The sequence below is a fragment of the Protopterus annectens genome, chromosome 12.part0 (assembly GCF_019279795.1).
Source record: "Protopterus annectens isolate FY-2018-M chromosome 12.part0, PAN1.0, whole genome shotgun sequence".
Lineage (NCBI taxonomy): Eukaryota > Metazoa > Chordata > Ceratodontiformes > Protopteridae > Protopterus > Protopterus annectens.
Window position 1 is genome coordinate 196,059,039 of NC_056746.1, and position 26,935 is coordinate 196,085,973.

The following is a 26,935-nucleotide window of genomic DNA, read 5'->3' on the forward strand; positions in this document are numbered from 1 at the left end:
CCCGGAGAGCCCCACAGGAGATGTGCCTCGCAAGCATATGTGCAACAGGAGGCACTTGGACTCCTCCAAGTCCCTAACCAAGGACACAGTTTTTCTTGCCCCAGATGTCAGGTGCCCCCCAAAAGGGTATGCTAAATATATGAAAGTAACACATACATGCATCAAAATAAACTTTACCTTCATCTATAAGCAAATACACCACAAAGGTTGCATAGATCAGAGAAGGAAAGATAAGTTGCAGCAAAAATAAGGGGGATGGTGGGTGGGTAACCTGGACTGCAACAGTGAATACACTCGAACACCTACATTTATGGTATGTGTACACAACTGTACTATGGTCTTCGTGTTTCACTGTTGCAGTCATTACATTTGGGTAGATTCCCAAAGCTATGGATGGGAGGATGGAACTAAATAGCATTAGGGGTGGCTATGAGGCCCTGCAGAACTGCAGTGGCAAAGCCTGGGCTGGAAGTGGCAAACTGTAATGTTTTGTAAAGGTATGCGATGAACTCCAGGTAGCAGCCTCTTAAAATGTCTTTGGTCGGTACTCCCCTGAGAAAGGCTGCAGAAGTGGCTGCAGCTCTGGTTGAATGTGGCCTAATGTCCTTAGGCACAGGTTGCTGAGAGTAGCAGAAACAAATGCAGTGACCTATCCACTTTGAAATAGTCTGCTTGGAGATAGCCTTTCCTTGTGATCCTGCAGCATATGCCACTTATAATTGTTCTGTCTTTCTCAAAACTTTAGTTTTATCCAAGTAGAATCCAAGTTGTCTGTGTATGTCCAAATAATGCAGAATTTTCTCCCCCCTTGTTCTGTGGATTTGGATAAAAAGTTGGCAAATGAATAGTTTGGTTAAGGGCTACACTGGATACTACCTTAGGCTTAAAGGTAGGGTTTTTGTCCTCAGAGAGACCCTGTCCGGATAAAAAAGGATAAAGGGTTCCACAGCCATGAGAGCCTGTAGCTCTGACACTCATCTTACAGAAGTTATCGCTAAGAGCAGAGCTGTTTTCCAAGATAAAAACTTTATATCTGCAGTAGCAGCTGGCTCAAAAGGAGGTAAGGTGAGTTTTTCCAAGACATAATTGAGGTCCCATGCAGGTGTTGGTGTTCTCCTTGGAGACCTTAAAATTTTGGCTCCTCTGAGGTACTGCCTTAATAAAGGATGAGAAAAGAGTGATGGCTCTGTATTGTAATGAGCCGAAATGGCAGAGGCATGGATTTTAATTGATGAGAAAGATGGGCCTTTGTCCAGCAGCTCAGTTAAGTATTGCAAAATCTGAGGAATATTTGGGACAGCTGTTATCAGTTCCTTGAGCTTGGTTCCAAGCACAAAATCTCTTCCATTTTCCAGCATAGGATTTTCTAGTACTAGGCCTTCTGGCTTCTAAAATGACATCCATCATAGCTTTACTGAGAGGTGTGCTTTGTATGGCTACATTATCCGCCATGCTGCCAGGTTTAGGGTCCTGAGTTGGCTATGCAGAATCTGATTGTTTTATTGGGACAGTAGATGAGGTATTTGAGGTAAGGTCCAGGCTGGGCATTGAGACAAGTTCCTTAACCAGTACTGGCGTGGCCAGTCTGGGGCAATCAGAATAATTTTTGGTTTCTCCTGTCTGACCTTTAGGAGTACTTTGGGGAGGAGAGCCAGTGGGGGAAAGACATATACTGATAGGTTTGTCCAGCTGAAAAATAAGGCGTCCACTTTCCATGCTTGTCTGTGATAAGTCCTTGTGCAGAATCTTTTTAGTTGATTGTTGTGAGGGGAGGCAAATAAATGTCTGGGCGTCCCCATTTCTTTGTTATCATGCTGAAGACTTGTGGATCCAGGTGCCACTCGTGGGGATCCATGAGGTTTCTGCTTAGTTCGTCTGCCAGAGTATTTTCCTTTCCTGGCAGGAACTGTGCCTGCAGATGAACTTGGTAAGTCAGTGCTGTGTACCACAAATCCATGGCTAGTCTGCAAACGGGGTAAGAGTGAGTGTCCTCCTGCTTGTTTATGTACCACATGACCGTGGTGCTGTCTGTCTTTATCAGTTGTCCCGGATGAATTAGGTCCTTGAAGGCTATCAGGGAATTTTGAACAGCTAGCATCTCCTTTTGATTGATGTATATGCATTTGGTTTGCAGACCAGATGCCCTGAATACCTCTTCCTGCCATGTGGGCCCCCCAGGCATAATCTGATGCATCAGTCGTAAGGTTCTGCCTGGCTGGGGGTATTGAGAATGGCTGTCCCTTGTTTTGGTGTCAAGCCTTTGCCCACCATTGAAACTCCTGTTGCAGGCAGGGAATGAGAGAAATCATTGTTTCCAGGCTGTGGCAATGTTGTGTCCAGACACTTTTTATGTACCTTTGAAGTTTCCTCACATGCAGTCTTGCATATGGAATTAGTAGGATGCAAGATGCCATGAAGCCCAAAGCCTGCAGAATTTTTCTTGCAGGTAACTGGGCCTTTGTTGCCATTTCCTTGAAATAGGTAGTCAGTTGCCTTTGTTTGTCTGGCGTGAGATAAGCCATCTGGGCAGTTGTATTTAAGATTGCACCCAGGAATATTATCTGTTGTGAAGGTAGTAGTTTTGATTTCTTTTCGGTGACTGTGTACCCTAGGCATGTTAAAAGTTTCTTCACAAATGCCAGATGCTGTAGAAGAATGTCCTTGTTCTCTGCTCGATTGACGCAGTCGTCCAAGTAAGGATATATCTGTATTCCTCTTTGTCCGCAGAAAGCAATTACTGGTGCCAGGCACATTGTGAAGATCCTGGGCGCAGTAGATAAGCCAAAGGGCAGTGCAGAGAATTGGTAATGCTTTGAGCTAGGCTTGAATCTGAGGTATCTTCTGCAAGATTGTCTGATTGGGACATGCAGGTATGCCTCTTTTAGGTCTAAAGTCACGAGCCAAGCCTTGCTGCCCAGCATGGCGAGAAGCTGCTGCAAGGTCAACATCTTGAATTTGGGTATATCCAAGTAAGTATTTAGAATACATAGGTCCAGAATTGGTCTCCATGCTTTGTCCTTTCTGGGTACCAAGAACAGTCTTGAGTAAAATCCTTGTCCCTGCTCTTGCTGTGGCATTTGTTGAATAGTCCCCATGTGCATGAGAGATGCAACTTGTTTTTGAGCCTCTGCAAATTGATTTTTTGGCAGGTCTGGCCAACCGTTTGTCCCTGGCAGGGTATGGAAGTGAAGCTTGTAGCCTTGTGACACTATGTTTAGAACCCATTTGTCCTGGGTAATAATGTGCCAATTTTGAGAAAAAAGTGCTAGTTTTCCCCCTAAGGGTGCTGCGAGAAGATAAGTGCTTGGTACAGGCAGGGGGAAGTCATTGGGACTATTTCCTGTATGGTTGTGATTTGTCCTCTCCACTTTTGGAGGTAGAAGCACCCCATTGATTAGACCTGTATGAACCTTGTAGCTGGGAACTGCCTCTAGGGCATCTGGATTTGCCCCTTTGAGGTCTGTCTGACACTGGAAGGAACTAATTCTTTGTAGGCCAGTGTCTGCTAAACCTAGGAGGCTGTACATGTAAGAATTCCTTGACCGTTTGCATAGATTTAGCTTTGTCCTCCATTTTCTTTAACACCTCTTCTGCCCTAACAACAAACAGGGTATCATGCTGTAATGGAGCATCTAATAATTTTGCTTTGACATGATTAGGCAGATTTTGTTCCTTTAACCAAGCATGCCTCCTAATGACAGAACATGTAACAGCGGCCCTGCAGGAGGCCTCTAAAGAATCAAAACCACATTGCAAAGTATGCTCTCCAACTTGTTCAGCTGCATGCAATAAATCCTGCATTTCTTTGTTTTCTGCACATTCAGAATTTATCAACATTTTCTGTTTAAGCAGTGTCATGATATAGTGCTGATATTTGAGCATATGAAACTGGCAATTTAAGGCCCTTATAACAAGGCAGCAGATGTGTAAATCTTTTTTCCCCATCTGTCTAGTGCCCTAGAATCTCTGTCAGAGGGTATAGGGTTTTTTGCAATGGAAGCCTTGACCCCCCCTTGGGACCCTGAGAAATAGTTTCTGGGTCTGCAGCAGGGTTTTTTAAAAGGAATTTGTGAAAGTCAGGAATCCTGTAGTATCTGTCCGGCTTAACAGGAGCTGGAGCTAAGGAGTCAGGGGTCAGACTAGACTCCGAAAACACATCATCTACAATGTCTAACACAGGTGGAACAGCTAGAGGCCTGTGCTGAGGTAGTAAAAGGAAGTCTCTGAGCCTTTTCTTAGATTCTGAAAAATCTTGGCTCTCCCAGTGGAAATGCTCCCTCATGGTATGCAAGATTTCCCCAAACGAGTAGTCCTCAGGAGTAGAAGCTGAAGGAATAGATTCTTCAGCATCAGAATCCTCATAGGGAGGTAGAGAATATTCCTGATCAGAAGAGGAATCAGAAGAAATGGAAACCTGATCTGAAGATTCATAGTCTGTGTCTCTTGCCTAGGCCTCTTATCAGGAGGGGGATGACCAAGCTAATTAAGTCTTCGGCCATTTTGAGCATCTGTTTTTTGGGCATGGAGACCTGTCCATGAGGCTGTTGAACTTGTTTCTGTGTTTTTAAAGGTGCTTTAGTCGTTGCCTTTGAAGCTGAAGTCATTTTAATGTATAATTGTTTAGGTCTGAATACATCCTCAGAAGCCGATGCCTGCTCAGCGGCTCCGGACACATCTGAGGGAATAGTCTCTAAGGATCCATTACTTTGAGCTTCTAGCGGCCTTGCCGACTCCACATGGGTGTCGGTAGTGGCCTGCGACTCTAAAGTAGCAGGCATCAGGGGCTGAAAAAGCACCTCACTGAGAACCGGCGAACTGGCGACTGGCTTAGGAGAAGCCTCGACGTCGGTTTTGGACCTCGGTAGCCTGTCTTTTTCTTTGCGTTTTTTGTGAACTCCGGTTGTCGGATGGCTATCCGACGACATTGTATAATTAAATCTTCGGCCAAAATAGCTTAATGCAAAATCGTACCGATGCTTAATAGTGCATTGGTTAAATCTAGCACAAAACTGACAACTAGCTACGTCATGGTCAGGGCCTAGGCAAGGAATACAGTTAGAATGAAAGTCCTTATGAGGTATTTGCTTCCCACAAGAAATACAATTATTAACTTTTTCTGACATTGGACTGGAGCAAGAAAAAAATCTCAGGAGTCGGACGACCGGCACTTGCGAACTGCTTCTGCTTCGGGCACCGCACGGCAAGAAAGACTGAAGAAAATGGCGTCGGCTGCATCTTTTATACCCCTGATGTCAGGGAAGGGACGACAGCAACCGACGCAGGACCCAAGACTTTGGAATTCAGGCCGACTGAGGGCAACCTGCCAGCAGTATAACCCAAATATAATGACTGCAACAGTGAAGCACGAAGAACATCCCCCAAATGTTCCACCCACGCAAAGGGAGGCAGCAGCACAGGAAATTTCCAAGCTGCTAGGAAAACGAGCCATCAAAATCGTCCCCCCAGATCAGTCTGGACTTGGGCTTCTACTACAGGTTCTTTTTGGTGCCAAAGAAAACATGGGACTTAAGGCCCATCCTGGACCTCTCTACCCTGAACCTGTCAGTTGCCAAAAAAAAGTTCAGAATGGTCACACTACAGTCCATCATGCTGTACCTGCAAGAGAGCGACTGGATGTGCTTGTTAGATCTCCAGGACGCTTACTATCACATAAAAATGCACAGAAACTCCAGGAGGTTCCTCCACTTCCAGCTAGGGGCCAATATTATCAATTTAGAGTCCTACCCTTTGGTTTCACCACAGCCCCCAGGCTGTTTACTGAAGTGATGATGGTTGTAGCTGCTCACCTGAGGCTTCAGGGGATTCAGGTCTATCCGTACCTGGACGACTGGATCCTCACTGCTCCCACCAGGTGTCTACTTTCCCAAACCAGGGATTACTTTCTGACACTTGCGCTGAGTTTAGGTATCACAATCAACACAGTCAAGTCTTTACTAGTGCCTGTACAGGTGATAGATTACATTGGTACCAGGATAGACACACTACAGTGCAAAGTGTTCCTGACCTGGGAGAGGGTTCAAAACCTCAGGATGCATGTCTCCCTAATTTACGGTTCTCACCTCCCAACAGTGGAATCAGTGTTGAGGGCCCTAGGCTCGATGATGGTGACCATAACTCTCCTTCCATGCGTTCAGATACACAAGCAGATTCTTCAATGGACTCTAGCGGTTCAGTGGTGCCTGTTGGATTTACCACTGACCTATCCTATCCACCTGAGTCAAGTGTGTCGGTCGTCCCCCATATGGTTGATGAGCTTTCCGGACATTTTGGAGGGACGATCCTTTGTTCCAGCCCCAACCCAAACCAAAAGTGACACTGGATGCCTCCCAACTCGGTGGGGGGGGGGGCATTGTTTGGGCAGGACAGTCGAAGACCTGTGGGCCCCCTTAGAGACCAGCTTGCATATCAATGTCCTAGAGATGAGGGTGGTCCTTCTAGAGTTGCAGGCCCTTCATGCCTTTCTTCCTCTGGGGACGATTACAATTCAATCAGACATGTCAGTAGTCAGGTATATGAGCAAACACGGAGGGACCAGATCTTATCCCCTTTGTTGCGAGGCCATGAGTGTGTGGGAATAGGCTATCTCCACTAGTCACTTTCTCATCGCAACGCACATTCCGGGATGGTCCAACATTCAACGGACAGACTAAGTCGGACCATTCTGATGCCTTACAAGTGGTCTCTAAATCTATCAGTAGCGGTAAAGATCTTCAGCGAGTGGGGTCAATCTTGCTGCAATCTCTTCGCATCTCCTTCCAACGCAAAGTGCAGCACGTTTTTCACTCTCAACCCCCTCTGCCAGGGGCGTCCCCCAGAGACACTAGTTCATGCTTGGCTTCCCAGTCTTCTGTATGCTTACCCGCTAGTTCCTCTCATCCCGAGGTTTCTGCAGAAAGCTTGTCGACTGAGGAGCAAGGTGATCCTCATTGTCCCATTCTGGCCTCGCCAGTTACGGTTTCCCTTCCTTTGGGCTCACCTTCTGGCTCTACCTTGAATCCTAGATCCCATTCAGGATCTGGTTTCACACTCATCGGGGGTGCCTCATCCAAGTCTGGACAGTCTGAAGCTCACGGCTTGGCTGTTCCAGTTCCTGTGATTGCTAGGACTCCTGGACTTTCCTCCTCAGTTAAGTCTATTTGGTAGCTGCTCATAAGTCTTCTACCAGAAAGGTTTACTGCAGCAAATGGACCTCTCTGGAGTTTAGATCCTTTTACGGTTCCTATTTCTGCCATTCTTGATTTTCTAGCTATTTTCCAGCATGGAGCTAGTTTTTCCACGGTCAAATTTAAGTTGGCTGTCATTTCTCATTTTCATGTGGGTGAGAATTCTGCATTTTTTGCATCTTCTAGACTGTGCTTTATTAAAAGGCACTTTTTTGCTACGCCCCTCCCCCCCCGGTCAAAAATCCTGTTCCCCCCATGGGACCTTTCTATGGTTCTCCAAGCTCTGGTCGCTGTGCCTTTCGAGCCTGCTGCAACTGCAGATCTAAAATTTCTATCGTGGATAACAGCTTTTCTGGTGGTGATTACCTCTGCTAGAAGGGTTTCAGAACTACAAGCCTTGTTCATAAAATTCCCATACATGATTTTTCATAAAGATAAGAGTTTCCCTTCGAACCAACCCATACTTTCTTCGTAAGGTGGCATCACCAGTCAATATCAATCAGACTATAAATTTGCCTGTGTTCTTTCCCAATTTTACCAAGTAGATGAAATACAAACTACACGTGTTGGATGTTCATAGACAGTTACGATTCTAGTTACACAGGACAAAAAATTTTCGTAAATATGATAAATTGTTTGTTTCATTCTATAGACCCTTTCTGGTCAAACCTATTGCCGAGGTCACTATAGCTAGATGGATTTCTTCATGCATCCTGCAGGTCTATAAGGACAAAGGCATGTCTTCTCCAGGTCAGGTTAAAGCTCATTCCACTAGGTCCATGGCTACTTCTGCAGCTTTCTGGTCTAGGGTGTCTTTGGATGACATTTGCTCTGCAGGTACTTGGCCATCATCTCATACGTTTATTTCCCAATACAAATTGGATTTGACATCTAGAAGGTGAGCATCCTTTGGCTCCGCGGTGCTCCAGAACATCCTTCCATGGGGGCCTCCCAGGAGTTTAGTAGCTGGGGACTCTGTCCCACAGGGTGAAGACCAAATGAAGTAAACTACTTCAGATAAAGAAGTTATGTACTCACCATAACATTCCATCTGAGTAGTTGTACTTCATTTGTCTTCAACCGTCCCTCCCTCCTTCCCCCGGACCTTGGCGCATGTTCGACCTACGGGCTGTAGTATAGGTCGCAAGTATGTTATCAGGTCGGGTTCTAAGTCCAAGTTCTGCAAACTCAATCTGTGGATGGAAGGCAGTGGAGGTGTATCATGGGTAAGGGGAGGAGTCTGGAGCTAAGGCTAATAATTTTTGCCGGCTCGGATCTGATACGGATCCGTACTCCCACAGGTTGAAGACAAATGAAGTACAACTACTCAGATGGAACGTTATGGTGAGTACATAAAAAGAAGTTATGTTCTTACCATAACGTTCCATGTGGAGTGTTCATCTCGCCTTTGTTCTTACACACGGGTTCGGAGCCGATCCTCGGCTCTGAGTCAGCTGCATAGCAAAGCTCTACATCTTAGAGAAGCTCGAAACCAGGCTATATCCCACAATCCTCCTTGCCATTACTCAGATCTAGTTTGCAAGCAAACCAGACTAACAATAACCCTGAGGTGCTAAGGCTACATACTGCCACAAAAAATTCAGAGACACCATCTCACTGACAAATTAACTAAGGGTAACGAAATATACCCGAAAGAGGTAAAGACATGTGGACCAGACTCTAGTCCTACTCGTTCTTCCAAACACGTGAGGGAGGGAAGGGGGGGAATGTAAGAACAAAGGCGAGATGAACACTCCACATGGAACGTTATGGTAAGAACATAACTTCTTTACGTGAGTGTTCAATCTCGCCGTTTGTTCTTACACACGGGTGGCATCCCTAGCTCCATCACCCTGAGTGACTCATGGAAGAACGTTCCTGAGCACAGTGGAACCAAAAGATGTCCTGTCTTTGGAGGCTTTGTCAACCCTATAATGAGTGATGAAAGTATGTGGTTTAGACCACGTGGCTGCTGCACAAATCGTGTCCAAAGGCAGGCGAGCTGCATGAGCCAAAGAAGTGGAGACGGACCTAGTAGAATGGCCGTTTGGTGGGCAAGGCCTGATTTGACTTAGAATACACAAAGGCTATACAATCAGTAAGCCATTTAGAAAGCGTACGTTTTGTAACTGCCATGCCCTTTACATTGTCTGCAAATGCAACAAAAGTTTGATCTGTTTTTCTGTAGTCTTTAGTCCTGTCTAAATAAAATCTGAGCTGTCTGTGGACATCTAACTTGTGCAGCATATATTCCAACTTGCTGGTATGGTTTTTGAAGAAAGTAGGGAGTTCAATGGACTGATTAATATTTATGACAGGAGATACCTTAGGAAGGAAGGATGGATTTGTTCGTAAAGAAACTCTATCTCAGTGAAAAATTAAGTAAGGCGGTTTAATTGACAGTGCTTGCAGCTCTGACACTCTCCGAGCTGAAGTAACCGCTACAAGAAAAAGAGTCTTCCACGACAGAAACTTCAGGAGGCAAGAAGAGGCTGGTTCGAAGGGTGGCAACATTAGTTGTGACAACAACAAATTTAAATTCCATGGGAATAAAGGGTCTCTGACAGGCGGTCGAAGATGGAAGGAACCTTTCATAAAAGCCTTACAAAGCCTGTGGGACATAATAGAAGAACCGTCCTCACCAACATGGAAGTTGGATATGGCCGCCAACTGCACTCAGTGTGGAAGTAGAGGCTCCTTCGTGGAAAAGGAAGGAAAGAAATTCTAGAACTTTATGTAAAGGAGCAACCAGGGGGTCCAAGTGTTGACTAGATGCCGAGTACACAAAGCGTTTCCATTTACTCTTGTAGAGTTTTGTGGTGGAAGCCTAATGAGAGGCAACCAAAATGCGCTGAACTGCCGGAGAAAGTAGATCAGACCTGGCTAGGCGGGGAAGTGGAGCAGCCAAGCTGCTAGTTTGAGGGATAGAAGAGACGGGTGAGGAACTCCCGAGTGATGTGTCAGTAGATCTGGTACTGGGTCCAGGATCCACAGTTCCTCTGTTTGATGGGCTCGAAGAAAGGGGAACCATATCTGTCGAGGCCAGAATGGGGCTATGAGTATAATTGTCCTTTCCAGATTCATGGCTTTCTGAAGAAATTTGGAAATCAAGGGGGTAGGTGGGAGCGCATATAGGAGACCCGGGGGCCAATCGTGTATCAGTGCGTCCCTGGGGACATCCCCTGGAGGGGGGTAGAAGGGCAAAATAGCTTCTGCATTTGGTATTCATCGGGGAGGCGAATAGATCGCAGCAAGGCTGGCCCCATTTGCGGAAAATTCTTTCCGCCACTTGTAGTTTGAGGGACCACTCGTGAGGTAACAGGATGGCTCTGCTCAACCTGTCCGCAATGACGTTGGATGACCCCGGGATGTGCATTGCTATCAGAAAGCGACCCGTGGACTCTGCCCATTGCCAAATTCTCATGGCCTTTCTGCATAATGGGTAAGATCTGGTTCCCCCTTGTTTGTTTAGTTACCAGACTACAGACATGTTGTCTGTCTGAACTGCTACTGTTCCTAAAGGTAGGAGGGTTTGAAAGTGTTGCAACGCCAAGAACACCGCCCTCATTTCCAGAACATTTATGCGCAGGTTGTACTCCATGTTGGACCATTCCCCTTGGACTGTTCTTCCCTGAAAAAGTCCCCCCCCCCACCCTATCAGGGAAGCGTCCGTGGTTATAGTGGCCGTTGGATTCGGTAGAACAAATGGACGACCCATAGTGAGATCCTGGGCTGGATACCCACCATGAGAGGTCTCGCTTGCAAGAATCTGTTATCAGAATCTCGTGCATTAGGGGTAACTGCTGGAACGACCACTGCGTGAACAGCAGCCATTGGAGGAGCCTCATGTGCAATCTTCCCATGGGAATCGCAATCAGGGATGCTGCAATGAGTCCCAAAACCTTCAACACCAATTTGGCTGGGGCTTTCCTGCATTGCAGTAGAAGAACCTGTTCCTTGAGGGATGAAGCCCTTACTTGAGGGAGCTTTACCAATGTTAAGCGCGTATCTAGGTCCGCTCCGATGAATGAAATATGCTGTGAGGGCAGTAATACAGATTTTTTGAAGTTTATGGAAATCCCTAGGTGGGAACAAAGGTTGACGGTATAGTTTCTGGCTTGTGGTGGCGGTGAGGAGCCAGTCATCCAGATAGGGAAACACCCGGAATCCTAGACATCTCAAGTGAGACGCTACCACTGCCATGCATTTGGTGAATACCCTGGGGGCTGAGGTGAGCCCAAAGGGCAGGGCTCGAAATTGAAAATGACTGACTCCCAGCCTGAAGCGCAGGTGATCTCTGGACGTTCTGGCCATCTTGATGTGGTAGTACGCGTCCTTGAGATCTATCGGGCACATCCAGTCGTCCTTCTGCAAAAATGGAAGGATCGATTGAAGCGTGACCATCCGGAACTTTTCCTTCTTCACGAAGGTATTCAGATTGCTGTGATCCAAAATGGGTCTCCAGTCCCCTGTCTTTTTCGGAACTAAAAAGAACCTTGAGTAAAGTTCCGGATCCTTTTTTGTCCGCCCGGACTGGCTGAATGACTCTTTTTGAGCAGCTTTGAAATTTCTATTGCTGCTGGGCCTCGTAGATGGGGTGGCACATCTGGAGACCTTCTTTGTTGGGGTGGAGTTGACATAAGGGGTATTTTGTATCCTCTGGTTACAATGCTTTTTACCCAGGAGTCTGAGGTGAGAGTTAGCCAGGCCTGTGGGTATAAAGCCAAGCGACCCCCGACTGCCTCCAGAGCAGGACAGTCGGGCCCCCATTCAGGAGTGCTGGAAAGGCTTACCAGGGATAGTATCCCTGTCGCCTTGGTTCTGCGGACCCCCTCTGCCGCCAGGGCGGCGTCTTCCATGTCTGCCCCCCCCTCTGCCTCTGGGGGGGGGGGTTCACTCTGTGTGGCCTGGAAAGATCCCCGAGTTCTACGGAACCACATTTTTTCGCCTCGTTGCCCTTTGGGGTACGGTCTGGATGGAACGGAAAAACGGAAGTCTTTCCTTCCTGCTCACACCGAGTTAATGTCTCTTTCACTTTGGGCCCAAAAAGAGAGTGGCACCATCAAAGGGGGCGTTGGCGAAAGAAGACTTGAAGGCTTCCGCAAAAGAGCACAGCCGCATCCAGGATTGTCTTCGTAGAGCAATCGCTGAAGCTGCGGCCCTACTCGACCCTTCAGCCGCATACGAGATGAGCCTCACGGACGAGTTCACTACGGAGGTAAGGGTGTTAAGTTGTGCTGTTACCTTATCTGAAACAGCAGCATCTGTGTTACCCTGGAGGGTATCTCTCAGCTCCTTGATGAGATCCCTCTGTAGTCGTGTAAAATGTGTCAAATAGTTTAGCGAACGCATGGAAAAAGTCGCTGAACTAAAAACGCTTCCATCTGTCCATAGTCCTAGAATCCTTATTAGGAGGATGAACAGAAGAGGAAGACTCCGACATCTCCTTTTTAGTGGCTGCGGCCACCACCATAGCGTCAACCGGGACTTCTTTGGTGAGACGTCTTGTCCTTGGGAGCGGTAATAAATTTACTTGGTTTATGAGGGACCGGTTCCACTGTGTTCGGTGTCTCCCACGCCCTTCGAGCAATCAAATTCATTAACTCATCGAAGGGCGGAGTAACCCAGGAGGTAGAAGGTTGAGCACCAAATGCTTTCAGCAACACCGACTCGTCCTCAGTGGGGGCTAGGGACTGCCAATCACCCCTCTGTTTTAATATCTCCAAGATGTCCGCAAATGATACATCCTCGGAGGGGGATTTTGGGGACCCCTCTGACTCATCCAAGTCAGTGTCAGAAGTTAGAGATTCCTGTGGGGAATCCAAGTGCCTCCTCTTGCACAGTCTTTTCCTCGGAACCTCATCGGAGGGAGATTCCGGTGAGGCTTCCGAGGAACAGGGGGCATCCTCTAGGGATGGCTGAGACAATGGTACTCCACACTTTGGATGTGTCGTGGGAACAGAAACAGAGAGCGGCTCCTTAAGGGAGGGAGAAGACGCGTCTGATGAAGTGGTTGTCTGAGTAGACAAAACCTTCCTCATAAGGTCAAAAACCCCTGAACCTCGGGTCGAGGACTCCCCCCGGTTCCGAAGAACATGGAAGAATCCGAGACACGGGGCCCATGGGTCTCAACCCAGAGGACGGAGCCGAGCCGATCTGCGCCGAGGCCCCAAGAGGGAGAGTCGGCACCGAAAGGTCGGTACGACTCTCAGTCCCGGAACCAAGGAGAGATCGTCGACTCCGCGACTCACCTATAGGTTCCGATGGAGTCGAGGTAAATGGTGTCAATCGTGCAATGGACGGTTTCGGTACCGAGGGCTCCACTATCATCGGCTCATCCTCTTCCGGCTCCGAAGACTGGATGGGTCTTGTAGGAGGACCTGTTGGAGATAAGGGAAGGCCTTCTAGTTTCGACACCAACTGGGAGGAAACTGCAATCAATTTGGAAAGGGCCGTGTTCTCCATAAGCTTCTGCACGACACGATCCACATCAGTATTGGATAATGGTCTGGAAGATCAGGTCGAAGGGGCCGAAGATGGCACCGACCGAAGAATAGACGGTGGTGGTAGTTCCGACACCGGTTCCAAGACCTGGGGCTCAGTGAGAGACAAACGTTCGACGCTCGGCCCCGAAGTCTGTGGAACCGGCGAACGAACTTTAGAAGATGTACTCGGAGCCGATGACATGGGCTCCGACATCTTCGACCCCTTTGAGGACTTAGAAGCCTGGTCAGACTTGTCCAAGGCCTCCTGGAAGGCAGGCTTAAGAAGTCCTCTGTCAATAAGTTTCCTGCGTCTATATGTCATGACCCTCCCACTGAAGGAATGGCAAATAGAGCAATCCTCTTGCAAGTGGAGAGGGCCAAGACAGTAGACGCAGGAAGTGTGGTTGTCAGTGATGGACATTTTCTGTCCACACTGACACCTTTTAAAACCAGACTTGGCTTTTTCAGACATGTTAATAAGAAGAGAGAATTTAACACTAGCTAATATCAGGAAGAATTAAGCTATAGATTAAAAAAGGGTAGGCCCCAAAAGGGAAACCTATAAAAATAAATCTAATTACAATACACCAGACACACACACTATAGGATAGAAATAAAACATCAAAAAATTATAGGAATATAAGAACTTTTGACAAAAAAAAAGAAGCTATCTTGTCTAACAGTTTTCTCTGGTCCGAGCTCTCAGAACGATGTGACCTGTTGCAGCGGCAAACTAGATCTGAGTAATGGCAGGGAGGATTGTGGGATATAGCCTGGTCTCGAGCTTCTCTAAGATGCAGAGCTTTACTATCCGGCCGACTCAGAGCCGAGGATCGGCTCCGAACCCGTGTGTAAGAACAAACAGCGAGATTGAACACACTTACATCATCTTTTTATCGAACATGGGATGGGAAATGCCAAACACCAAACAGGATAGGTTAATTCAAGCAACAAAATAGAAACTGGCTAAGCTTAAAGTGGCCCACAAAGGCAGTTAACCTAGTACCTACCCATAAACCTATGTGTAGAGATAGGATATCTATCTATCTATATATATATATATATATATATATATATATATATATATATGTACACACACATATATATATATATATATATATGATATATATATATATATATATACATATACACACACACACATATATATATATATATATATATATATATATATATATATATACATATACATATATATATATATATATATATATATACATATATATATATATATATATATACATACAAACACACACACACACAGATATGGGTTTACTTCAAAAGATCGAAGTTTCAGAACTTTGAACATCATATGGTCAGGTGATCGAACATCCAGTTAAAAAAAACAAACAAAAATGTTTTCTTTTATGTTTTTGCCGGGGGGCACCCCTATTACTTAAATAAACCAACTCCAAGATCACACTACAATGAGAAAACCAGCAAATTTACCATTCCTCACTGTATGGCGATCTCGATCTGAAGGGGACCCATATTATTTTATACTATATATATATATATATATATATATATATATATATATATATATATATATATATATATATATATATATATATATATATATATATATATATATATATATATATATATATATATATACATATATATATATATATATATATATATATATATATATATATATATATATATATATATATATATATATATATATATATATATATACACATATATATAGATATACACACACACAGACACACCCCTATAGATATATATATATATATATATATATATATATATATATATCCACATATATGTACATGGATCTAGGACGTTTGATCGAAAGATCAAATCTCTGAATCCATAACCACCGAATACACTTGAACAAAAGCACTTTCATCGAAAAAGTGCTTTCATTAAAGCGTGTTAATAAAAAAATTAAAAAAAAAACACTGCTTATGTTTCTGCAGGAGGGGCTTCCCCCTGGACCCCCATGTGGGGGGCTGTGCCCTCCACACACCCCCTACTTTAATATTCTCCCTCCCAGACCGCACTACAGTGCACCACCTACACTTGGCAACAGGCATACTTACGAGCAAGTGCTTCTTCGGTGAAAAGCACTTTCGCATAAGTATGCTCGCCCTAATGGATTCGGACGTTTGATCTTTCGATCAAATGTCCTAGATCCATATACATATACACACACACACACACACACATATATATACATATATATATATATATATATATATATATATATATATATATATATAGCTTCACTTTATAATCTTGAAATACTGGAAGGTCGAATTTCAGTACATCAAGACCATAAAGTGGAATCCACAAAAGACAGACAGCCCAAAACCGCACAACTTCAAATCACTTAACACACACCACACATACACCACAATACCCACACTACAAAAAAACAAACACACAAACATAACACCACAAATCTACAAACCTACACTACATATAAGCAGGGGGGACAAGCCCCCGGCGCACCTCCCCCACCCCCTACTTATACATACTAACTCCGAGATCGTACAGAAAAAGACAGTAAACTCATACCCAGACATTCTACAGTCCCTCAGACGATGTAACACGCATGCTACACACACACACAAACATACAAACACCAACATTTAAACACTCATACTTTTATCTGCCAACCTTAACCCACACAAAAGTACAGTTTTGTACCTACCATAAATGTAGATGTTCGAGGATTCCATTGCTGCAGTCCTGACTATTGGGTATAGTCCGCGTCCCAGTCGGCCCGAATACCAGAGAGATAGTTGACGTGGGTCATGGCTAGACTCACGCCAGTACGCCAGGGTACTAATGCGCATGACCCACGTCATTTCCTCAGTCTTTTCTTGCCCCAGATGTCAGAAGACCCAAAAAGACAAGTCCCAAAAACAACCTGCCAAAAAACATGTACAATATATACAACAATATATACAAAAATATAAGCATGTAAACTCACCTACACAACCACCCCTAAACACAGAGGGAAGGAGGGAGGGTAAATTGACTGCAGCAATGGAATCCTCGAACATCTACATTTATGGTAGGTACAAACTGTACTATGTTCTTCGCCTTCCATTGCTGCAGTCCTGACTATTGGGTAGAATCCCAAAGCAGAGGAAAGGGAGGCTGGCAAATTATATGAAGTAGGGAGCTTCGATAACATGCCTTGCAAAACAGCAGGGTAAAACCAGCCTCTAGACTTTAGAGTAGATAGGAAGATGATAATGCTTTAGAGAAAGCATGCACTCGAACCCAAGTGAAGCTTCCAAAATATCCTAGTTGCTGCCACCCCCTTAGAAATGCTGTAGAAGGCAGTAGCCCTAGTGGAATGAGGCCTAATCCCAGCTGGAATCTCCTTTGCCATGATGGGAATAACAAACAAAAATGTTTTCTTTTATGTTTTGCCGGGGCACCCCTATTACTTAAATAAACCAACTCCAAGATCACACTACAATGAGAAAACCAGCAAATTTACCATTCCTCACTGTATGGCGATCTCGATCTGAAGGGGACCCATATTATTTTATACTATATATATATATATATATATATATATATATATATATATATATATATATATATATATATATATACACACATACATATATATATATATATATACACACATATATATATATATATATATATATACACACATATATATATATATATATATATATATATATATATATACATATATATATATATATATACACACACACACACACACCTATAGATATATATATATATATATATATATATATATATATATATATCCACATATATGTACATGGATCTAGGACGTTTGATCGAAAGATCAAATCTCTGAATCCATAACCACCGAATACACTTGAACAAAAGCACTTTCATCGAAAAAGTGCTTTCATTAAAGCGTGTTAATAAAAAAATTAAAAAAAAAACACTGCTTATGTTTCTGCAGGAGGGGCTTCCCCCTGGACCCCCATGTGGGAGGCTGTGCCCTCCACACACCCCCTACTTTAATATTCTCCCTCCCAGACCGCACTACAGTGCACCACCTACATATAACAGGCATATTTCGAGCAAGTGCTTCTTCCAAAGCACTTTCGCATAAGTATGCTCGCCCTAATGGATTCGGACGTTTGATCTTTCGATCAAATGTCCTAGATCCATATACATATACACACACACACACACACACATATATATACATATATATATATATATATATATATATATATATATATATATATATATATATAGCTTCACTTTATAATCTTGAAATACTGGAAGGTCGAATTTCAGTACATCAAGACCATAAAGTGGAATCCACAAAACACAGACAGCCCAAAACCGCACAACTTCAAATCACGAACACACACCACACATACACCACAATACCCACACTACAAAAAAACAAACACACAAACATAACACCACAAATCTACAAACCTACACTACATATAAGCAGGGGGGACAAGCCCCCGGCGCACCTCCCCCACCCCCTACTTATACATACTAACTCCGAGATCGTACAGAAAAAGACAGTAAACTCATACCCAGACATTCTACAGTCCCTCGCACGCATGCACACGTGCGCGCGCGCACACACACACACAAACATACAAACACCAACATTTAAACACTCATACTTTTATCTGCCAACCTTAACCCACACAAACTTACTGACACACTCCAACACCTACCCAAAACCCTTACAAAACACTCACCTTAAATTCCACCTAAATCCACACACTACACCGGACAACATCCACACAATACACTACAGGTCACGTAACGTAAAGCCATAACCGCAAATTCACCTTAGCCAGATTCGGGATTATACACTTTTGCTATTTTGAAGATTCGACTTTATGGTCTCGACATACTGAAATTCGACCTTTCGAGATTATAAAATTACTATATATATATATATATATATATATATATATATATACATATATATATATATATATATATACATACATACATACATACATACACACACATATACACACACTATGTACAAAGGCCAAGGTGTTTCTCATTTTTTTTTTGCCTCAACTACTAACATCCACTATACTCAAAATTCCACTTCTCAAGGACAACCGAATAGATCTAACCTGAATTATGTTTAAATAAGTCACTGCAGACCAATGGAAAATGAACAGTGGTCAACTCATAGGTGGCATGGTTTCTTGGCTCTGATCCACCCAATCTGCTGTGAAAGTGAAAAAAAGGCTTACTTAAACTACTTGTATACCACATATACATCCTTTGTTGACCAACTTAATCCCACTAGGCTAGTAGTCTCTTTTCAGAGGATTCCCAAGGTGGTATTTTTACTACTAGGAGAAATTCGGCCAGGGCATCAGGGAACTTCCACTACTCTTTTTGATAGATGTCTTGAGATCTTTTACATGCACCCTAACTACCACCAACTCAAACAGATGGGGCCTCAGTTTAACGTCTCAACAGAAGAGCACCACACTCAGGAGTGCAGCACCCCCCCCCCCCTTATGCTGCACTGCAGTGTCAGCAATCGCTCTACCAGGTATGGAAATAGCATTCATAGCCTTCTGCACTAAAGGCAAATGTGTTACCTGTTACTCCACTGATACGCATGACAAAGACTTTTTTTTTTTTTTTTTTTTTTTTTTATAGTCACTCTCTATACACACAATTATACACAAACCTTCCAAGAAAAAGAAGCTTCTACTTACTAGAGATGGGCCACATAAAAAAAAATAAATAAAAAAACACCTTAACCACTAAGATGTGACAGACCTGAACAAAAATAAATGACTTATGAACAGCATATGTGCTACACAACTTTTTTTTTTTTTTTTTTTTTTTTTTTTTTTAAGGATTTGGACACCATTTTGAGACAAACGGGAACAAAAGGATTAGAACAAAATGTGAGTCTACAGCACAAACTAACGGATGGCAAGAATATAGAACCCCACTATTTATCCTTATTAAATATTCTTTTAGTTTGTGATCTGCCAATCATATTCAATTTAGATACTTTCACTACTAGTTATCAGTAGTCTTTTATGAATTGCACTAATCTTTCACAGTACAAGTGTACTGTGTGCCCATAATGCACACCCAACCACCATGCCAGCCATTAGCTGCACACAAAATACAAAATGTTTATCGAGGAAACTCTTAAGAAATAAAATTAAGCTAGGAAGTGAGAGGAATAGTGTAAAAAATGAGGAACAAACAAAAGCCAATCTATATACAGTAATGCACAAACTGTGCACACAGCCCTTTTAAACATTGCCACAATACACAGCTGTGAGCACAGAACACACAAAAAAAAAAATCAATCAATCACCTGACTGGTTAGGGGAGTGGCTGACCAAGTCACGAATAGGAGGCATGCCTAAGAGAAAGCAAGAAACCACAGAAATTACATGGATTATACTATTCTGCAGGGATTATTTTTCCTGTATGCTATTTATCGTTTTCATCAGCAGTTAGATCTAACTACTACCCACTGATCTACTTCTATTATTATAACGCTGTGAAAAGACCTGACAAGTGTCTCTTATTTTTATTTTCTGTTTAAATGGGATGATATAGATTAACCCTTCAAAAACACAACTTGGGTATACAGCATGATAACAGTTAAAAGTACTTGTGCATATTGTACAGTTAGGCCATGTGCAAGTTTTTTTTTTTGAATATACAGATATTAAAATTTACATCAAAGAAATGAAATAGTCAGGAAACAGACACACCATTGCATGATGTTGATGGATGGATGGACTTCATTACACTGACAACTGTAATTACTTCTATAGCATACACTAGTATTTCAGAAATTCATTCAGCATAAGATTATGCAATAAAATACTTTCAGTATTATTGTGAACACAGTATATGAAAAACTTACAGAATATTAACATCCAAACAGGCATACGTGCTGACAACCAACTACAGTGAAATGCTTATTGTTTAACAAGTACACATTACTTCACATCATTTTTAAAAGATTTACCAAATTTTATTTATTTTGTAGGATAAAACAAAGCAAACACCTGTCAACTTAGCATAATTTAAAAAAAAGCTCCCTAGGCATCTACTAATATCCATGTGCTAGCAGGCAGGCTCCATCAAAATTTCTTTATGCACTTGTGTGTTAAGGTTTTTCCCACTTTTATCTCTGTTGCAAAAGTCTATTTCTCTCTTCAATGCTACTTAACTGACTGCTACTTCTTCCCACTCCCCAAAAAACTGCACAGATACCTGATATCATGCTAGTGTCACTTGTCTTATGTGCATTAAAACGACGATGAAACTTGGGTGTTCGTTTAAGTAGTTTACTGTACACAAACACATCAGGATGGATAGCAGGAATATTAAAATTAAACAAGCTGACTGACTACATACCTGCATGCTCTCACTCTGGCTGCTCACTCAAAATGGCACTCTTGCTTGCACGTGCTCATTACTTATATGCACGTGCCGACTGATGAGAATGCTTCTTAAAGGAACATCACACACACTGATCTACATCCTCCCTCTTTACTGAGATGTCTCATATGACATTTCAATAGGAATGCAGTTATACAGACACTAATAAAGATAACAGTCATGTCCAGGTTGCCATGCATCTGGGACTAAGTTTCGAGATGCTACTTGATCTCATAATATAATAGTTAGGACTGGGTTTAGCAACAGGGACAGTCAGTGGGCACGTTCTGCTTGAGGAGACTCAGGGATTTTCTCAGTAACAGGAATTGCTGACGGAAGGTCCTCAGGAATAGAGTTTTTTGTCACAAGCAAGATGCTGTAACACTGATTCAGACATTGGTAACAAATGCTTCCAATTTTGTCTGAATTCCATTCCTTGTGATTCCACAGTGTACAATCTGGTCTCAACACAAAGTTTTCACAAATCCAATGCGATCAAAACCTTTTGATGTTTGCATACTACCTTTTTTTTTTGTAAAGAACGGAGCAGTTTACTGGTTTTATCATAGTAAGACTTCTGGGACAAACACTTCAACAGTTGGAATTTACTGCTTTGTTGTTCTTAGCACATGGAACCAATAAATTACTGCTGATTGGTAATGTAGTCCTGGTTTGTTTTGACATAAGTCTTCAGGGAGGAGAACAGAGATGCTTATCACGAGGAATGTTTCTGAGATTGAACACGTTTAGAAAAACATCGGTATTGTCATACCCGGATTTCTCTAACAGCTGTTTTGCACTTTGAGCTATATGTTCAGCCAAGCTGTTTCACTGAGGGTAAACAGGACTACTCATAATATGAACAAAGTCCCATGCTTCTGCAAATTTCTTGAACTGCTGACTGGTAAGCTGTACATCACTTGTCAGAAGTAACTATGTGGATGACCATGGACAAAAAAATGTCTCCAACTTAGTAATGACAGTAATGGAAGTTAGACTGGGAAGTAGGTCAATCTCGAACCAATTTGAATAAGAGTCTACTAATACCAAGTAATGTTGGACCATTCCACTCAAAGATAGCTGGGGGCTACTGTCGACCAAAGTAGTTCAAGAATCTGGCTTAACTGAAGTGGTTCTCTTTGTTGGTGTGGCTTTGTACTATTACATACTTAACAGGATGAAAGTACTTTCTCGATATCTCTAGACAGAGAAGGCCAAAATACTAGTCCTCTCACCCTTCTTTTGGTAGGATCAGTCGCTGGGTGGCCACGATGCAAAATCTTAATGTACTCTTGTTGCAAGGATTTTTGAATAATCACTTTAGGACCTTTCAGGATGATATCACTGTCTGACAAAATATCACCTCTGTATGGAAAATACCACTGCACTTCTACTGGTAAACAAAATTGCTTGGATGACCATCCTCGAATGATAAAGTGGTTGAGCTTCTGGAGAAATGAATCTGAAGCTGTGGGAGCTCTGAGCTCATCAAGACGTGTGGAAGAAGAATTTCTCACTTCCATGACCTCAAAAATCAAGTTTGCCCATTGTTATGCTGTTCTATGGTTTTCCTGGGCAATCTGGATAAGGTATCAGCAAGATAAAGAAGTTTGCCTTTTGTGTAAACAAGACTGAAATTGTACTTCTGCAATTTCAGCATCATGCGCTACAGTCTGGCAGGAACTGTATGCATAGACTTTCTCAAAATAGTAACTAAAGGCTGGTGGTCAGTTTTCATCTGGATAGGTAGACTACAAATATAATCATGAAACTTCAAACATGCAAACAACTGCCAAAAGCTCTCTCTCAATATGGGTATATTGCATCTCAGTCTGAGTAAGAGTTCTTGATGCACAGGCTACTGATGTACCCTCCTGAAAAATGACTGCACCTACACCAAACTTAGAAGCATCACAAGAAACAGTAGATGCCTTGTGAACATCATGGTAGCTGAGAGTTGGTGGACTAGCAATTTTCTGTTTTGGGGCATCAAATATTCTTTGGTGCTGTTCTGACCATGACCAAATTACACCTTTGCATGTCAGCTCCATTAGCTGTGCTGAAAGTTGGCTTAAGTCTGGAATGAACTTGCCTAGATATAGTTGGCCATGCCGAGACAACGCTGGAGGGCTTGGACATTGGTGCTGGCATCTCAACAACTGCCGTTTGCTTGGAAGGATCTGGTCGCAAGCTTGAACTGGTAAACAAGTGGCCAACATAAGTAACTTCTTGTAGCCAGAACCCGCACTTCTGAAGATTCAGCTTAAGATTCACTTCATGTGCTCTTTCCAGAACTTTGAGGTTTCTATCATGTTCAACTTTACCACTGCCTCCTACTAGAATATCATCTACTATATAGAAGCACATGGATAGCTCGAAAAAATTTGCTCCATTGCAGGCTGAAAGATTTCACTGGCAAAATGTATTCCAAATGGCATTCTCAAAAATCAGCATCTTCTAAATGGTACACCGAATGTGGTTAACCATGAAGACTTTTGGTCAAGCAAACTTTGCCAAAATGAACTCTGCATGTAAGACAGAAAAAACAGTGGCATTTGGCATAAGGTCAACAACCTCTTTGACTGTGCACATAGGATGATGTGGACTCTTTAATGCTTTGTTCAGATCTCTTGGATCAATACATATTCGAATATCATCTGAGCTTTTCTTATGAGCTACTACCGAGGAGGATACCCATTCAGCAGGTCCTTCTACTGGAAACTAGCTGCACCATTCTGTCTAGCTCAGCTTTGACTCTTCTGCATAGTTACTGGAACTTTCCGTGCTGTTCTGATAACTGGGCTGACCTCTGGGTCTATCATCATAGAATACACAACTGGTGGTTTTGCCTAGTTTGTCTGCAAAAATGTCAGCATACTCAGAACAAATAGTTTGGGTGAAATTTTACCTGTTATTCAGGCTTACATGGTGAACTATTAAATGAAAGCAGTCCCATTTTCAAACCATCTCGGAGGCCTACTAATGACTGCACATGTCTCTTTACTACGTAAAGCTGCAAGTCATAGATTTTCCCAGCACAGTAACATGAAATCACTACTAAGCCTTCAGTTTGATTTTCTTCACCACCATAAGCAACAAGCTTTGCGCACACAGTCAAATCAAGTTTTTCTGTAGCTTTTACTCTCTCAAATGTTTCTGCTGACAAAACATTACACTTGAGCTGTACGGGACTCCCATTAATCCAAACAGTACAAAAGATTTCACTCTTTGCCCACGAGTCTACTGCACTGACTGCTTCACCAAGCACAGACACAACATCAACATAAAAAGTAGCACCACAGCTTTCTAACTGATCAGCTTGCCTCTTGGAATAACCTCTTTTAATAAAAGAATGTGCTTTATTTGATTTAAAAAAACTTTTGGAATGATTCCACTTATTGCAAGAATGACACTGCTCACGAAAAGCTACGCATTTTTCTCGTCTGGGTTCATGATTATCATCACAATTACGACAGTTAACAATAAGGTTCACTAAGGGTTTTGCAGAGTCACCCCTGTGCTTTTCTGCATACACCTTAGGTCTTACTTAAGTAGCTCTGGGATTTGTAGGAACCATGTTTTGTTAGGGAGGCCCAGGACGTGGTTCTGCCAGTAGGCCTGGACTGTTTAACCTCATGCTGCATGCTATCTACATGAGCTGTGGAAGGTACCGGAAGGCTTGCTTTCTCATTTGCAAGCACACGTGTGCCTTTTTGTAAGCTCCTACATCTGACAACTCTTAATGGCCTTATTTAAAGTTAAATCACTGTCTCAAAGCAAAATTTTTCTCACTGTGTCATTGTTAACACACATACACAAGCCTGTCTCATCAACGCATCTCTCAAATCAGCACATTTTAGCCTTACTTCTCAACTCAGTTATATAAGCAGCAAACGTTTCACCAGGCTTTTGATCTCTTGTGTAACATAAGTGTCTTTCTATTGTAATATTCGTTTGGGGGTTACACATTTCTCTAAATTTATGTTTTAAGCACTCAGGGTCTTCCCGCATTTCAGCCAGTACCACAATATGGCAGTCTACCTCCTCTGCTGCAAACACAGCAGGTTCATACACAAATGAACGCTCTCTTTCAACAGCCTCTGAACCAGTAAAAATTAAGCAGAATAAATGCTTTTGTATGTGCATCTTTATCAGAAAAAGCTGTCTGTATGAAAATATTGTATTCCTGCTCAAACACTCTCCAATTTGTTGCACTATCCTTTTCAAACACAAGCGGTGCGAGTCTGTGAAATCCTTCTGCCATGCCCACAAAATATAGTAAGAGACGATGCAAAATGGCCCTTGTAATTATGTATGAACACGCACACCAGGTACTTGTAATAATATTTAAATGTACATTAAGCTCTTTGAAAGACTGTACACTGCTAAAATCTTTGAAATGACTGTACTTTGCAAAATAACTGTACTGTAATACTGCACACACACTGCACGCTTCAGATACTTTGAATAGCTTTAGCCAATATGAAAAAGTAGCACACAGGAAAAAAATATGGTCGTTTTCCCTTTTTTGTACATTTTACACAATTTGGATATTGTTTCAAACATTTCTGTAACTATTTCAAATATTTTTATCAACATGTAACAGTTTCGGACATTTTGTTTAATAAGAAATTTGTTTTGAGCATTCTGAATGCTTAGTTTTGTATTTGTAGAGAAAGAATCATTTAAACAGGTTTTAGTACCTGGAATTTGTTTCTGACCTGTTTTGTGAGTCATTTGAGCAGTTGGAATGATCCACTGCTGTATATTCCTCCAACTTTAACAAGATGCCTCATGGCTGTGACTTTCGATCCCATTCTGACACCATGTCACTTGTTTTATGTGCATTAAGAAAACAATGAGGCTTGGGTGTTCATTTAAGTATTTTACTGTATACAAACACATCAGGATGGATAACAGGAACATTAAAGTTAAACAAACCAAGTGACTGACTACATACATGCATGCTCTCACTCTGGATACTCATTCAAAATGACACTCTTGCTTTCACATGCTCAGTACTTATATGCACGTGCCCACTGACTGGAATGCTTCTTAAAGGTATATCACACATACTGATCTACACTAGTACTAATCAATGGAACTTCAGAAGAATCTGTGTAGGTTTATTAACAACTGACAGAAACAATCACCAGTTTGTGCACTTCATAACTTTTATGCTGCGCTTTAACAGCTTTATTATTAAACTTACGCTGGACTGTCCTAGAAGCTTCTTCAATTATCTCTTCAGCAAATTGAAGATCAGCTTGAAGGAGTACTTTATAGCTGCAACTGCATCACTTTCCTGCAGACAGCTACAGTTACATGTATTCAAAAAGCATTTTAAAAATGGTGCTAAGGTCCCCAGCACTATACACTACTGGTGCTGTACTCAAAGATATCTGGTCTCACCGAGGACTATAAATGGAAAAAAACACTCAAAGCAGCAAAAAGGAAGTGGTAAACAGTTTTTGTTTCCTTTCTAATGAGTGGAAGCACACAAGTAAGTTGCATTACTTACCAATGGTGCTAAACTAGAAAAAAATAAAGCTTTCTTGAGATTCAGAAAAGCATTCCCTCCCCTACTGTTCTTCTGCATTATTTATGAATATAGCTGATAACTTCATCCAAGGAAAGCAAGTTATCTGCTAAGGTAGTACCACATATAAAACAACTCAGGCTAGTGGTCAATGCTACATGTAAGTGGGAGGGGATGCAGGTATGAATTTCACTTAGAAGGCAGTCCATCTAAAATACACTATAGGATATGGAGGGATTAAACAGATGCACAAAACTGGAGGACAGTGCTAATCAAGTAGTATTTTAACCTGAACA

At 42.5% G+C, this 26,935-nt stretch overlaps 1 protein-coding gene across 8 annotated transcripts in view; it reads right to left on the reverse strand.

Moving 5' to 3' along the window:
- TNRC6A (trinucleotide repeat containing adaptor 6A) overlaps positions 1-26,935 on the reverse strand; it is a 3,393,689-nt gene that overhangs the window by 1,799,526 nt on the left and 1,567,228 nt on the right. For 6 of the 8 annotated variants that reach the window (XM_044089241.1, XM_044089240.1, XM_044089238.1 and 3 more), the window contains one exon: positions 20,019-20,066. The exons of the other annotated variants lie outside the window; for them this stretch is intronic. In XM_044089241.1, the coding sequence (XP_043945176.1) occupies positions 20,019-20,066 (48 nt within the window). Of the gene's footprint in view, positions 1-20,018; positions 20,067-26,935 lie in introns of those variants that run through there. 8 annotated transcript variants of the gene reach the window in all.